General features: G+C 48.4%; 1 protein-coding gene across 3 annotated transcripts in view; it reads right to left on the reverse strand.

Annotated features, from left to right (window-relative positions):
- Positions 1-10,410, reverse strand: part of RPH3A (rabphilin 3A) — a 95,944-nt gene extending 85,534 nt beyond the window's left edge. Inside the window, exons 1-2 of one of the 3 annotated variants that reach the window (XM_036824092.1) lie at positions 10,349-10,410; positions 9,714-9,834 (exon numbers count right to left, since the gene is read on the reverse strand). Coding sequence is in view for 1 of the 3 variants with exons in the window: in XM_036824090.1 (XP_036679985.1) it covers positions 1,710-1,745 (36 nt within the window). In the remaining 2 variants the exon portion in view is untranslated. The other 2 variants (XM_036824091.1, XM_036824090.1) reach the window with 2 other exon arrangements.
- Positions 10,411-10,769: the final 359 nt, after the last annotated feature.

Consider the following 10,769-nt stretch of genomic DNA (forward strand, 5'->3'; position numbering starts at 1 on the left):
GCGAGAGGAGTCAGATGGAAGTCAACACCAGGAAGGACAATCATGCTGATCAGACCTGTCCAGCAATGTGTGGAATGACTTTGTAGGTGCTGAGCCAACCACCATGGAGGCATTCAAGCCCACTGGCCTAGGAGTGATGAAGAGGATTCACCCACGGGAAAGAGCAGCGTTCCTCCCAGAATGACCCATGGACCGGCTGCAACCAAATCGGTCAGGAAACTCTTTACCCTGCAGGTTCCTGGGTACAACCCCAAATCTTCTGAATCAGAATTTCTAGGGATGGGCCTTGAGAATTAAAAAAAATACCCCAGGAGATTCTTGAATACGGTAAAATGTGAGAACCCCTGAAGTTAATGACTAGGCAAAATTAGCTCCCAGACATTTGGATTTCTCAAGTGAGTAAAATTCTCTTCCAAATTTTAGGGGAGCCCTCCCTAGGGTTGTCAACTTTTGTTGTTGTTGGTACTTTCCAAGGAAGGGCACTAAAATATTTTTTTAAAGAAAGAAACTACCATCAACTATTGCCAATGTTTCATTTTTAAAGAACATATTTTAACATTAAATGAGCAGAAAAGACAATGTCAGACTAAAGGAAAATCCGTTCTAGGAAAATTTAGTTGGCAATATTTTGCCTATCTTTAAAGGCCTAATTTTCCTTCTTTCATCAAGGCCAGTGGGAACTTTATAACAGGCCAGATCCATGTTTGGAAACCACTAGCATAAGCAAGTGATCTCCAAGAGCCTTCCTGAACTAGGAAGATCCAAAGATCTTAGAACGAGTTTGTGTTGGCTACTATGAAATAACAACAATGGTGACGATAGGGTCCTGGGATCTCTGCCCATATGAACCAATTTGATCCTTATGAGAACCCTATAAAATACATGTTGTTGTTAACAGCATCCCCATTTTATAGTTGGAAAAAAACCCTGAGGTACTGGGAGCTTTGGTAACTGGCCAAGTCTGTACAGTTAGAAAGGGATGAAGTGCAGATTTGAACCCAAGGCGTCTTAGCTCTCATTGCTGAGCCCCTTACTGCTGGGGTATCCCACAAGCAAGTCAGGTTTTACAAATGCCTGGTACACACACACCCCTGGCTTGAGCCAACCAACTGGTGGTGCTGAAGAACAAAGAGCCCAGAGGTTTGCTCATGGCACATGCAGTGGGGTGAGGACAGAAGCCGAGGGAGAGGGAGGTACCCAACTTCCCCCAAAGCATGAGAAGTAGCCTACAGAACCCTGTATGTTTACCCTGGGGCTCCCAGCTCCCCATGGGAATCAGCCACCTGCCGGTAGCCAGGTGTTCTGTGACTTGGAGCACCCACCTGAAAGCACTCACAGCCCCAGCTGCTGGGGCCTGACCAGGAAGGATGCTGAGGGCACAATTTTAACCGCCTGCTTTTTCCAGCATTTTGTCACATTCTGTTGGATTTAGGCTTTGTCGCTGCCTTTTCCTCTGGGGAGGGGAGGATGGTGCACATTAACCGGGTGGGAAGGGCATTTGCAGACCTCCCTGAAAGGCCCCTCCCTCTGAACACCCTGTTGGTCTTGCCTCTTAACCCACTGGCCCCTCTCCACATCCCCAGAATCACAACCGCTGAACCACTGCCAAGAAGGGTCCCATCCCCTGGTGTGGGCCCTGGTTCCTCCCTCTCCCCCATATCTGACCTGACTGAGCTACTGCCGAAGCCCCGCACCACCCCAGATCTTACCACCGTCTTTCTTCTACCACTTGGCCCAGGCGCCATCGTTGCTCCCCATCACCGGTCTCCTGGCTTCCACCCCGCCTCCTGCAGTCCTTTCTCCACTCAGAAACCGAAGTGATCATTACCAAAATTGTAAATTAGGTCATGTCACTCTCCCAATTAAAGCCCCCTTCCCAGTGAAATAAAATCCAGACTCCTTGTCTACCCTGGCAGGTCCTGCAGTCCCCAGGGCCCTCCGACCTCATCCCCCTCACTTTCCCCTCATCCCACTACACTGGCCTTCTTGCTGTTCCCTCAAGACACCACAGTTGTCTCTGCCTTTGCACTTGCTGTTCCTCCAGCCTGGATCCTTCTGGCTCCTTCTAGAAACTCAGCTCTCAATCCAAATGTTACCATCTCCCCTGGCCATCCTTTTCATAACTAAATTGTAATAACTAAATTATCTCTCTTCCCCCACCCACTATTTATCACTCTCGATCATGTCATACCATTTCCTTCATAGCACTTAACATGGTCTAAAACCATCTTATTTGTGTGTTTCCCTTGTTTATTGCCTTTGTTCCCCACTAGACTGTAAGCTCTAGGAAGGCAGGGAGCTCTGTCTCATTCACTGCTGAGTCCCCGGTGCCTGGCACATGGTAGTATACAATAAATATTTGAGAATGAATGAATGAAGGAGTAAATAAATGAAAGGGAATGAGTTTGCAGAAAGCAGTGGTTCTCAAAGTGGGGTTCCTGGAGCAGCAGAATCCATATCACCTGGGAGTGATGTGTTAGACATGCAAATTCTTGGGCCCCACTCACTGAATCAGAAACTCTGTTTTAACAGCCCTCCAAGGGATTCTGACACAGGCTTAAGTTTGTGAATCTCTGTCATAGAACCACCTACAGTCTCTCACCGGATCCCCTCTTGTGACTAAGGAGTGCATAACTGACTGGGTGGTCAGTCTTGTCGGGGGAAGGAGGAAGGAGTCAGCCCTGTGCCCTTGACTGACAACTGGCCTCTGCATGCCCAGGTAGTCTTCAGGCCCCAGAGCCATGCAGAGCACACCAAGGCTGGGAAGGGCTTTGGAGACCACTGTGTCCCTCCCCAGAGCAGGAGGGCAGGCAATTTGCCCAGAAAGCCACATCTCTGGCCTTTTGAAAGCTCCACAAAATCCCAAGCATTTGATTTAGCAGTAAGATGACCACCTCGTCCTGGTTTGCCTGAGCCTCTCCCACAGTTTGAACACAGAAAGTCCTGCCTGCCAAGAATCCCTTCAGTCCCAGGCTAACTGGGACAGCTGGTCATCCTACTTGGAGGCCTGACTTGGGGTCTTGGGACTCACAAATGCATTCCTTTCCCAAGCCACTTTGGTATATCTGCATGGACAAGACTAAAGATGGGATGGGGAAGGGCAGCGGTTAGGACAGGAAGATAAAAAGAGATTGGGAGAAAATGCCAGTGGAAGGGAGACAGGAGAGGTCAGATGAGGGGGAAAAAAGGGGAGGAAAGATGAACCACAGGAAGAAAGAAAGGGAATTTTTAAAGGATGGGAAAGATGGGGAAGGGGATGGGTTGGGGGTGTGAAAAGGGGAGAGAGAAAGAGACAGAGACAGACTTAGAGACACAGTGCTATGGTGACAGAGGAAAACCTGACAGGTAGAGCAGGAGGGGACGGGGGCAGGCACAGGCTATGGGGCAGAATGGACCACACAGATGCCTTTTGGCAGCATCTCGCATGGAGGGCCTCCCAACAAACCTCAAGAAATCATCTCTCTTCTCAGCAGCCCCGGAATGCAGCCTCATCATCAATGGCTGGCACCAAACCTGCTTACCGAATCTATTCTCTACTGAAAGCTGCTTCCATTCACAAGTTGCTGCTTGTCATGGTGTAGATGCATTACAAGAGGAAAGAAAGGAGAGAAAGGGAGAGAGAGAGAGGAAGGAAGGAAGGAAGGGAGGGAGGGAGGGAGGGAGGAAGGGAGAGAGACAGAGAGAGAGAGAGAGGAGAAAGAAAAAGGCAGCTGAATGAACTCAGATTATATTAAGAGATGTGGAGAAATTTTTTTTTCTTCCACTCTGCAAATAAATCCTTCACAAACCAAACATCATAATGATGCTGTCATATGAATTTCCTCTTGTTGATTAATTGCAGAGGGGTGGGCAAAACCCCAGCTTCTTGAGGCATGTTATCTTGCTCACTAGCTGGATTCCTAAGACAGAGTCTGACACAGCTCCATTGCAATGAGATTTAAGCGTGCATTATATGTCATTAAAACTAATGACAGCAAGACAATTACTTCGAAGAAACCACAGTGGCATTGCATATGGCAGTCTGGTGCCTCGGCACTGCACAGTGGTGTCCCACATTCCCCTGGCCCAAATGGGAAGCTGTGTTGGGCTAAGAGGAACCAGGTCTGTTCCCTGGCCAGGCTGGAGGGCTGACCCTTGACGCCTTGACAATGAGCCATCCTACAACCTGAATCCCTGGGTGCTGCCTGAGAAAGAAGCAGCCCCCTGGAGCACTCAGGTTAGCAGGGAATGGGGTCAACCCTGGTAGGTCCAGCTCGTGCTCCCGTGTGAAACAGAGGGATCCAGTAGCAAAAAGTAAATGATGTGTGCTGAGGAAGCAACAGACCTCAGCCCCTCGGGGGATGATGAGGGTGGGGGACCTTGGCAAAAATTCTGAAGCTCACAACACACCCAGAGCTGTTATAACTAACACCTGTAATAGTGTTTTGCATTTCAAAAACTCCTTTATAGCACAGATCCCAGGGCCCTGTACTCAGAGTTTCTGATGGGACAGGTCCAGAATATAACCCAAGAATTTGCCTTTCTAACAAGTTCTCAGGTGATGCCGATACCGCTGGGGCGGTGGGGGGGAAGGTGGCCAGGACCACAGTCTGAGAACCACTGAGTTAGATGAATCACCCAATTCAGGCAAATCAGTCTTGAGCATTGAGAGCTTTTTACAGCAGAATGTGAATCCAGCAGTGTTTGTCTTTCTTTGCCTTTTGCCCTCTCAGGTGAAACCTCAAACTTAGTACGTGCAAACTCCACTCCCCATTCCCAAAAAGCACTCCCTTCACTTTTCGGAGAGGATTTTACAACTCCTCTTCACTGAAGTGTAAATGACTAATAAGGCTGGATGCATTATTCCACCCAAAAGCATCTTTATCCAAGAGCAAAGCCTAAAGACAAAGGATGAAACTTTAATGATGGAAATTCACATATCAGTGAGCTGAGTGTTTTAGGGTGACAGAGGAAGCCCTCTTTGTACCAACCCCGCAAAAGATCACATTTTGTAGGCAGCTGCTTACATTATCTAAGTCCCAAAGGGATTATGTCTTTGTCACTATTTTTTGCCAATGTCCACCATGGTACCAGGCACACTGTAAGTACTCCATAAATGTATGACACATGAATAAATGTCAATTAACACTCTTGACAAGAGGAGAGAGAGGCCAGTCCTTTGCCTGTAGCAGATCTGAGATGAAAGCCAAGCCCTTTTAAACTCTTCACCAATGACTCATCATAATCAACAAACAGTAACTAAGCACCTACTGTATGCAGCTCTCTTGCTGGACCATAGGCAAAAGGCACCTCCCCAAACTGACCAGTTCACTAGTCAATCGAGGTTTCATTCATTCATTCATTCATGCAAGTCATTGCTGAGCATTTGCTGTGTGCTAAATCTGACTCCAAAAAGGAAGATGGCACAGCCTTGGCCTGCAAGGATCTCGCCTTGTAGCATCTCAGGAGCCGTATGCAGGAGTATCGTGGCAGGGAAAGCACCATAGCAGGGAAGGGAGGGAAAGCTCAGGTCTCCTAGGAAAAATCCTCGGGCTCCGAGCTGGTGAGTTGAGATGATTCAGCAAAAGCCTCCCAAGGATTTGGAGGAACGAAAGACTCAGAGTAGTCAGGAGGGCTTCTCCTCCTGAACTCCTTCCTCCAGGGCCTACCCACCACACTCACAACTGCCCTGTTTCCTCAGGGCCTCACAGGCTTAAAGAAAGGAGGTCATTATGCCCATTTCATGGGTGAATAAACTGAGGTCTGGGGACCCTCAGCAACTGCACAAAGACCACATACAGAATAAGTGGGACTGGAAGTCTACTGTCTCCAAGCCACATCCTCTTTCTCCTGGGTCCCAGAGCTGTATGCCTGGCACAAAGGATTCACCTTCCTCTATCCTGGCCCAGTCTTACTTTGGTCGGGGTGATTTCACTGTTACCATCACCAACAGCATCCCCATCACTCACATTTGTTGGACACTTACTCCTTGCCAGGCTCAGTACTAAGCACACTGCAAACATTAACTCAAAATTCTCACAGTTCCTTTACTATCCTTACTTTAATGATGGAGAAACTGAAGCTCAGAGAGATGATATGACATAACTAGAAAGTGTTAGAACCAGGATCTAAACCCAAGAGATCTATTTCCAGAGCCCACACTCTTCACCACCACACTGCACCTGAGGAAAATGAGGCTCAGAGAGGTTTAGGGTCTTGCCTGAAGTCACACAGCAAGGAAACATTGGAGCCAGGATTCAAACTCAGGTCTGGCTGCTACCAGGGACCCACACTGCAGCCCCTGGAGGCTAAAAAGGCTGGTTAATGAAGCAGACAGGGGTGGGGAACAGCAAGGAGAGAGGGCTATTTCTGTGGTGCCTCCTTCACTCTCCCAGCACATCAAGGATCTCCATCCTGGGTGGCAGCTGAATAATTTAAGCTCATCGGCTCCAGCCCACCACTACTGGGTCCCAGATTTATTTTTATCCCAGGTTACAGCCACAGTGCTTAACAGAAATAAACCATGCTGTTCGCTTCTCATCACTTTTACATCAACTCCAATTTGTCTGCCTTCATGATCAGCTCCCCTCTTGAAGGCGATAAAGAACAGAAGACAGGTCCATATGTCATGGTGGTTTTTGTTAGAAAGTCACAAACTCTCTATGACCCACAGAGAGAGAGAGAAAGAAAGAGAGGGTTAAATAAAAGTAAATACCACAGCCTACAAATAAACCACCCTAACCAGACCCACAGCCTTAGACAGGCAGCCAGGATGTGTACAGGCAGCAAGAAAAGAGAAAAGGCAGAGCAAGCTGGGGAGACTGACTTCCCAGGCCACCGTTTTGGGCTGCAGAATCTCTGGCCGCTGCCTCCCTCCCACCAGTGAGAAAGGAAATGTCCACATTTGTCTCCACGGTTATGCTTCCTGACTACCAGCACAGGATGGAGAAGAGCTGCTGAAAGTCCTCCCCCTGCACCCTGGCTGGGTGGGGGTAGTGGGGGCTGCTGGAGCCAGGAATGAAAGCGTAATGCCTTGTCTTTTATGTTGCTGTGCATGACTTACGGTGTGGTCTTGGGCAAGTTGCTTTCCCTCTTTGGGGCCCGTGAAGGGTCAGATTAGATCAGAGGTTCCGAACTTGAGGTGCTCAGGTGGGCTACAGGGTATATGCATCTTTTCAGAGTGAAGGTTCTCAAAGGGGTCCTTGGTGTCTCCCTGGGATAAATCTCTATAGGGCCTTCAAGTGCTGCCAAACCTGGATGTCTATGCAGCTGAAGCCATAAACAAAGAAGATCCCTCTCCAGATGGGCACAGGATTCTAGGAACCTAGCAAAGTTCTCAAAGGGTCGATCCCCATCCTGATTCACCCAAACAAAACCTCCTCAACACATAAGATAAATTCCCAAACACAGTGCTAACCATTCCTAGAAGCATTGAGTGTGTGCACACACATGCACACTCATCACATAGTCATAGAACCTCGGAGCTGGAAGGGGCCTTGGGGTCACATAGACCAACTACCTCATTGCAAAGATGGAGAAAGTGAGGCCCAGAAAGGGGAGGCAGAGCTGGGGCTGGAACCCAGGGCTCCTGATCCAAGTCCAAGGCTCTTTCCAGAAGATTCTGTTTCCCTTTCCCTGGTGCACCATAATGCACCAATTCAAATGTAATGAGGGAGGAGGGAGGGCAGCCTCTTGGATATTAACCACCCTCAAGGAAGTAAGGCTGGGAGGCAGCAAATAGATGTTCAAAAACACCCACGTGTGGACAGCCCAGTCCCAGCTACCTCAGGTGGGCTGGCATGCACTGCGTGGCTGAACCAGTTGTTATAATATATATGTATAACTGAATCACTTTGCTGTACACCTGAAACTAACACAGCACTGAAAGTCAACTATACTTATATATAGAGAGATATATAAAACCATATAAATTTTACATATTATATACTCTATATATTCATATATATTCTACACATTATATATTAGAATATTAGATATATATTCACATTCTAATATATAATATATAATATTCTTCTATAATATATTATATATATATATTAATACCCCTGTACTGTATGGTTATATTGCACTGAGGCCCCTGTGGTTCCCTTGATACTCCCCCATCCCCCTAAAACCTCCCCATAATACAGCAATTAAAGAGTTAACACTCAGCACAGCAGGGGACCCCTAAGATCCCCCACTCCAGGGCCCCAGCCATGGTCCAGTCTGACCAGTTAATGGAAAGTTCAATATTTTAAATATCACCCATGGACAGATCCGTGGCTCCTTATTTGAACCAAATTTCCCCACATTCATCATTCACACTTAGGCTTCCCAGGGAGGAAACTAAGGCAACTTCCTCCTCAAGGTCACCCAACAAGGAAAACCTAGGATTTTGAGGACCAAATCTTTGGTACTAACCACCAAGCATCCCTCCCCCTCTGCCTCACATATCTTTCCTGAGCAGTCATATGCCCCGGGATTTTGGTGTCCCCACTTGGCTCTGGGGCTGGAGAAAATGACTGAGTGGACTCTGCTTACGCTTGCCAGTCTCTGGGGCTGATATTTTATTCCTCCCACCTCCAAGACCAAGAACTGAAAGAGGAAATCCTTGGGGGTGCAGAACACTGAAGTGGCCCATGAGCTAATAGTGAAGATGCTAAAAATAAGGACATTCATTTCCAGAAAGATAGATGTAATCAAAGCAGGAAGCAAAGAAAATCCCCTTTTGATGGGTCACAAATTAGCAGCAAAGGCATTTAAAATTAAATGTGAGTTTTGGACTCAGTTACAAGGGACCTCCCCTTCCCACTCACTAACAGGTTGGTGAGGCTTATTCCATCAGAATAAAGAAACTAGAGCAGGGTATGGTCTACCCTGGAACAGGTCTGAAGCTGGAGCCTGGAGCCTGGAGCCCTTCCCCAGAATCTGAACAAACATTGTTCCCTTCTTTCCCTACTCTGAGACAGACTCAAGGATAAAGTCCCCTGGGCTGGTGCACCCTCTATACAATCACTTACAGGTTATACCACCTGTGAAAATAAAACACTGTCTGCTCAGCAGACAGCTGACTGCTCCCCTCTGGCCTGCCTGACCACTCATTCCAAGCAAAATGTGGTCCTTTCATGTCTCCCAGTTCTCTCATTTCAGGAAGCTTAGAACAGCCAAGCTTGCAAAAAAAAAAAAAAAACCACCACAATTAAATTATTCAGCTGTCCCTGGAAGATGGTACTCTCTGAGCCCAGTCCTATGCAAGACTCACTTGGTATGCCTAGGTTACCCTAGGCAAGGGTGAACCCTTCAGCCTTAGGTGACCGTGTCCCATCCAGAGTCAAAGTGCCCACCCACTAGATCAGAACACCCAGTGATCCCCCCATGCCAGGCTGGCCAGCCCCACAAAGGGTTAATTCACTCAGAGAACTGCCGGCTACTTCCAACAGCTTCTGCTGCAAGGGAGAGGACAAATTGGGCAGAAGCCACAATTTTGATCGCATTACTTAAAACATTAGCATATTTTACCTCCACCCTGGGCAGTGAGCAGAAATCTCATTTGGCTTTGGGGTGTTGCTTAAGAGATCAAACACTGCAGAATGTGGGGAAACAAACGTGGTCATTCCTCAACACCCCTCCCCTCCCACCAGCCCTCTATCCCACAAGCTCATGTACACATCTCCTCGCAAATGGGATTCCAATACCCCTAGCCCATTTGCACAGTTGAGAAGAATATCACTTACCGCGACACCAGAGGATTGCAGGGGGAATGGGTGAGCCAAATTCTTGCCAACTCCTCTCTTCCCTGCCGGGTGGGAAAATGCTAACTCCGGATGACTTGGTTTGAAAGCTCAGTGGAGATGCCTGAAAGAAAATTGTTCATTTGACTCTCCTACTCTTCCCAAAATAAAATCGAAGCAACTGCACACACACACACACACACACACCACCAACTACCCCTAAATCATGCAGGTCCATGATGAAAAGAAATACCACTGCCAGAAGAGGAGAAAACTCAGACCACTCAGTGGACAAGGCACACAGTGGCTCCCTCAGACTGCCCTCCACATGGATGAAGGTTTTTGCTCTGTGAATCAATCTCTCTCTCTCTCTCTCCTCTCTCTTTCTCTCTCTCTTCCTCTTTCTCTCTGTCGTCCGCGTAGACGACTCCGCGCTGCTGGCAGTAGACGTATCAATTGCTTCCCCAGTGCCGGAATCAGTGGCAGCTGCCGCCACTGCTGCAAAACCCGGTGTGAGCAAGGGAGGGGGCAGCAGCTTCCAGGCGCAAGGGGAACCGAGCCTGCCTTCCACCCGTGATTTAAGTGTGAGGTGCCTGGAGAAAGAGAGGTAGGAGGCCGCGAGGAGAGACTGGGCGCACCAGAGATCCTAGCTGGTCGAAACGGCAATCAGGAGATTGGAGATCAGCACCGCGGACAGCGCTAAAACGCGGCGGCGGATGGGATGGGCGGGAAGCGAACCCTTAGGCTGCGAAGTCAAGTTATTGGATGGTAAGAGCAGAAAAGGGGGAGAGTCCAGGGGAGGTGGGGGAACAGGACTTCTCAACATCACACAGTGAAGTCAGTGACAGCCTACCTACCACACACTTGTTCTAATCTTGTCGCTCACTCTCGGAGCAAAGAAGCTGTAACTTCACAGCCCCTTTCCCACACACGCCCCCAGACCTTCACTGCTCATCTCTGCTCAGAAAAGAGTTTGACCCCAGTGCGGGAGCCTCAAAGCCCCCCACCCCACAAATCAGCCCAGTTGACCTGTCTTCACCCACATTGCTGCAGATTTCT

This window comes from Balaenoptera musculus, chromosome 14, assembly GCF_009873245.2.
Source record: "Balaenoptera musculus isolate JJ_BM4_2016_0621 chromosome 14, mBalMus1.pri.v3, whole genome shotgun sequence".
Lineage (NCBI taxonomy): Eukaryota > Metazoa > Chordata > Mammalia > Artiodactyla > Balaenopteridae > Balaenoptera > Balaenoptera musculus.